This window comes from Solanum stenotomum, chromosome 11 (genome assembly GCF_019186545.1).
Source record: "Solanum stenotomum isolate F172 chromosome 11, ASM1918654v1, whole genome shotgun sequence".
Lineage (NCBI taxonomy): Eukaryota > Viridiplantae > Streptophyta > Magnoliopsida > Solanales > Solanaceae > Solanum > Solanum stenotomum.
In genome coordinates, this window is record NC_064292.1 from 11759536 (window position 1) to 11764671 (window position 5136).

Genomic DNA, 5136 nt, shown 5'->3' on the forward strand with positions numbered 1-5136 from the left:
TTCATTAACTCATAATTAGTTATAAATAAAGTTATTTAATTATAATTATATTTCTATTAATAAGTTCAATTACATTTTCAATGCATTATAGAGTAATTACATGATCAACTAATTGTATTTGCCTTAAATAAAGTGATCAATTGATTATTTTGAGTTGAAATATTTCATTAACTCATAATTAGTGATAAATAATGTTATTTAAATTTAATTACTTTTCAATTAATAAGTTCAATTACATTTTCAATCAATTATAGAGTAATTACATGATCAACTAACTGTATTTGTCTTAAATAAAGTGTTCAATTGATTATTTTGATATGAAATGCTTCATTAACTCATAATTAGTAATAAAAAAAGTTATTTAATTATAATTACCTTCTATTAATAAGTTCAATTACATTTTCAATCAATTATAGAGTAATTACATGATCAACTAACTCTATTTGTCTTAAATAAAGTGATCAATTGATTATTTTTATTTGAAATATTTCATTAACTCATAATTAGTGATAAATAAAGTTATATAATTATAATTACCTTTCAATTAATAAGTTCAATTACATTTTCAATCCATTATAGAGTAATTATATGATCAACTAATTGTATTTGTCTTAAATAAAATGTTCTATTAATTATTTTGATATGAAATGCTTCATTAACTTATAATTAGTGATAAATAAAATTATTTAATTATAATTAGGCTTAAGTCATATGTGGCCCCCTAAAGTTGTCCGCATAATTCACTTAGACACTTCAACTATGACTAGTACCTATTAGACACTCTAATATTAAGGAATATTTACTTATTGAACACAAAACGATAATAAAGCTTTTAAAATGTGGTGTGTGTAATTCACGCACATTGTCTTAAAAAGTAACCAATAAGACTTCAACATGTGGCATATGGGTCCAATCTAATGAATTTTCATTTATTTTTAATTCCAACCTTTAATAATTCAAAAAATTGATAAACAAAAAGAAAGAAAAAAAAGTTTCCTCCCCCCAACCCCACAGGAACCCACCCACCTTTCTTCTTCTTCCCCCGTCGGCACCTCCTGCGGCAACAACAACAAAAAAGAAAGAAAAAAAGCAAATCTCTCCCCACCCATCTAATTATTTGCCCTTTCTTCTTCTTCATCCGTTCTCACCCACTATTTTCTATTCCTCCAAAGAGATTAACTTTTATTTTTCTTCTTATAATAAATTATGAGCTATGAAAATTAAGTCAAATGCAACTAATGAAATAAATTTTGAAGCATGATAGATTAATGGAGTGATTATTATGATTTTTGTGAAAAATAAGTTGACTTGATAAATTATTTTGAAATCGATGACGAAGAGAAATCGTGAGGATTCAAATGAATTATATCAAATTTTCTGATATTATTTTATAACTTTAATGCTGGTGGTGTTTGTTGATCGAAGTGACCGAAAATAGAGATGGACGAAAGTTGCCTTTATAATTCAGATGTCGGATTTTTTTTTCATTTTTGCAAATTCGATTAGCATTTAGTAGATTCAATTTTTTCTTTTTTATGAAAAATGAAAAATAAAAATGAAGTACCAAAACAGAGTTTAAAATGATTAAAATGGGCTGAAGAAGAAGCCAGTTGCTGGTATAGCCTACAGGGGTGGGGGTGGGGTGGGTTTGTTTTCTTTTTGGATATTATAAGACATCATTTTGAATAAAAGTTTATTTTTAGTTATTTTAATTAATGCAATGCCAAGTGTCATAAGAAGGAAAAAAGGTACAAGTTTATTATTAATAAAAAATATATATAAAAAAGCTTGGGACCTGTTCACGCGCTTCAATGCAGTGAGATGCACTTCATCAGCATTTTGTGCTTAATAGATACATGTTTTGAATAATTTAGGTGTTCAATAAGTACAAATCATAGTTAAGGTGTTTAAGTGAATTATAAGGACAACTTTAGGGGGCCGCAGATGACTTAAGTCTTATAATTACATTTCATCAATTCATAAGTTCAATTACATTTTCAATGCATTATAAAGTAATTACATGATCAACTAATTGTATTTGTCTTAAATAAAGTGATCAATTGGTTATTTTGATTTGAAATGTTTTATTAACTCATAATTAGTGATAAATAAAGTTACTTAATTATAATTACCTTTCAATTAATAAGTTCAATTACATTTTCAATGCATTATAAAGTAATTGCATGATCAACTAGTTGTATTTGTATTAAATAAAGTGATCAATTGATTATTTTGATTTGAAATGCTTCATTAACTCATAATTAGTGATAAATAAAGTTATTTAATTATAATTATCTTTCAATTGATAAGTTCCATTACAATCTAAATGCATTATCTGTTGCAATATATAACTCATTTGTTGTAAATAATCAAATAAATATGATCATGACACACACGAAACCGCCTCAATCTTGGTCGGATCAACCCTAACTCCATCCTTAGACATCACGTGCCCTAGGAAAGCTACTGACTCAAGCCAAAACTCACACTTAGACAATTTGGCATACAACTTCTCATCTCTCAACTTCTGTAGCACAACCCTCAAATGACAAACATGATCCGCCTCGGTCTTGGAATATACCAAGATGTCATTAATAAACACAATCACGAAGGAATCCAAGTATGGGTGAAACACTCCATTCATCAACTCCATGAACGTCGCAGGGACATTGGTGAGCCCAAATGACATAACCAAAAACTCATAATGACCATATCGTGTGCGAAAAGCTGTCTTCGCCACATCCGAAGGCTTAATCCTCAACTGATGATACCCAGATCTCAAGTCGATCTTAGAGAACAAGGCTGCCCCCTGAAGCTGATCAAACAAGTCATCAATACGGGGAAGGGGATTCTTGTTCTTCACCGTTACCTTGTTCAACTATCTATAGTCAATACATATCTTCATCGACCCATCTTTCTTCTTCACAAATAAGACCGGTGCACCCAAGGCGACACACTAGGGCGTATGAATCCTTTACTCAATGAGTCCTGAATCTGATCCTTCAACTCCTTCAACTCAGCTGGAGCCATACGATAAGGTGGAATAGATATGGGCTTGGTGCCCGGCTCCAAGTCAATAGAGAAGTCAATATCACGAACAGGAGGAACACCAGGTAGATCCTCGGGAAACACATCAGGGAACTCCTGAACCACCAGAATAGACTCCATGGCCGGTGACTCAGCTCCAACATCCCGAATGAAGGCCAAATAAGATGAACAACCCTGGTCAATCATCCTCTGAGCCCGAATATGAGATATGACCCTGTTGGGATACGAACCACTAGTCCCTCTCCACTCCACTCCACTCTAGGAATACCCAAAATAGCTAAGGTGACAGTCTTAGCATAACAATCAAGAAGCGCATGATAGGGGGAAAGCCAGTCCATACCCAATATGACATCAAAGTCTAACATATCAAGAAGAATCATATCCACCCAAGTCTCATACCCCTATAAGATAACAAGACAAGATCGATATACTCGATTCACCACTAAGGGTTCACCTACGGGTGTAGAGACTCTAATAGGCACAAACATACGATCACAAGTCAACTCAAGGCCGGAAGCAAAATATGTAAACACATATGAGAATGTAGAACCAGGATCAAATAACACAGAAGCAGGCCGATGACAAACTGAGACGATACCTATGATAACTACATCAGAAGCCTCAACCTCGGGCCTCCCAGGAAAAGCATAACACTGGGCACCTCTGCCCCCACTCTGTGAACCTGAGGCGCCACTAGCACCTCTACTCGAAGCTCGTCCGCCTCTACCAGATGCCTGTCCCCGACCCCAACCTCTAGCCGGAGGTGCTGAATCTCTCTCTGGGACCGCGGAGACAGTACGGTGTGGTCCAGACTGAGTCTGATGTGGACACTGATGAACTAAGTGGCCTGGATCACCGCAACCATAACAAGACCTCGGTGTGGATCTTGACTGTGAAGAAACCGAAGTAATGCTATAACCACTTCGACCCGAACATGGAGGACCCCGGGCTACTGGCCCACCCTTAATAGCTGGTAATGAAGCATGTGCTGGCCTCTAACGCTGGAAGGACCCGCCTCCCCTGTGTGGGCCCCTACCTCCTGACGAGGTACCCGAATACTGACCACATGTACGGACCCTCTTGGGCCCACCAAAATCATCCCGCTCAAGCAACTCAGCCTCTCTGGCTGCACTCACTATAGTCTGGAAAGAAGCACCCTCTCGAGATGATCTGAACACATAACTACGGATAGTGGGAGTCAAACCCCTGACAAATCTGCGAATCCGCTCAGGCTCACCCAAAATCCAAACAGAGGCATGTCTGGACAACTGACAGAACCGAGCTTCGTAATCTGTAACTGACATGCTACCCTGCACCAAACTCTCAAACCTCATACGACTCTCATCCTGTACACTCCAAGGGATGAAACGACCCTCGAAGGCACTAGCAAACTCACTCCACTCCATGGGAGGAGATCCCGCTGGTCTCGAACTCATGAAGGTCCTCAACCACTCCCTAGCGTCACCGCGTAACGGAAGGGACACAAATCGGACGCCCCTCTCATAAAACATACGTACCACCGCCAACATCTCTCGATTCAGGGTCAAAAACTCGTAAGCATCATCAGTCTTAGCACCATGAAATTGAGGTGGTTTCATCTTCTGAAATCACTCATAGCAGACCTAGTCATCATCTGCCAAGGCTACTTCAAGGGCCGCCGGTACACCTACAACCGGTGCTGGAACCTGTGGTGGCTGAACCACCGGCTCGAAAATGACTGGAATCCGTGGTGGCTGAACCACTGGCTCTAGAACCACTGGAATCTGATGCTGATAACCAGGGGCTTGTGCCCCTACCCCAGCCTGTAACCCCGCTGGTATACCTGCTGCACCCTGAGCAAGATGCTCCAATAACCCCAACATCCTGTCGAGTTTGTCATCATGAACTGGGGGTGCATGGCCCGCATGAGCCTTCTCTGCAGTTACTCCAATCTGTGGCTCAGATGAAGGCTCTCTACCTCGGCCTCGGGCAGGTGCCGCTCCTCTGGCACGGCATCGACCACGTCCTCGGCCTCTAGCCCGACCTCTACCCCTAGCTGGGGCCTCAACTCTGACCTCGGGGGCTGCCTCCCCCTAACTCTGGTAGCTC

The 5136-nt window shown here is 38.7% G+C and overlaps 1 protein-coding gene across 1 annotated transcript; it reads right to left on the reverse strand.

The window, feature by feature from the left end:
- Positions 1–2922: 2922 nt before the first annotated feature.
- Positions 2923–4646, reverse strand: LOC125845651 (uncharacterized). Its single transcript, XM_049525199.1, has 3 exons — positions 4100–4646; positions 3507–4018; positions 2923–3306 (listed from the first exon to the last, which is right to left on the reverse strand). The coding sequence occupies exons 1-3, from the start codon at positions 4644–4646 to the stop codon at positions 2923–2925; spliced, it is 1443 nt and encodes a 480-aa protein (XP_049381156.1).
- Between the last annotated feature and the right edge of the window lie 490 nt (positions 4647–5136).

Coding starts and splice junctions, on each gene's coding strand:
- LOC125845651 (XM_049525199.1), bottom strand. CDS start 4,646: ATGAAACCACCTCAATTTCATGGTGCTAAGACTGATGATGCTTACGAG. Junction 4,019..4,099: donor TACATGTGGTCAGTATTCGG/GTACCTCGTCAG, acceptor CTTCATTACCAG/CTATTAAGGGTGGGCCAGTA. Junction 3,307..3,506: donor CTATTAGAGTCTCTACACCC/GTAGGTGAACCC, acceptor GGGTATTCCTAG/AGTGGAGTGGAGTGGAGAGG.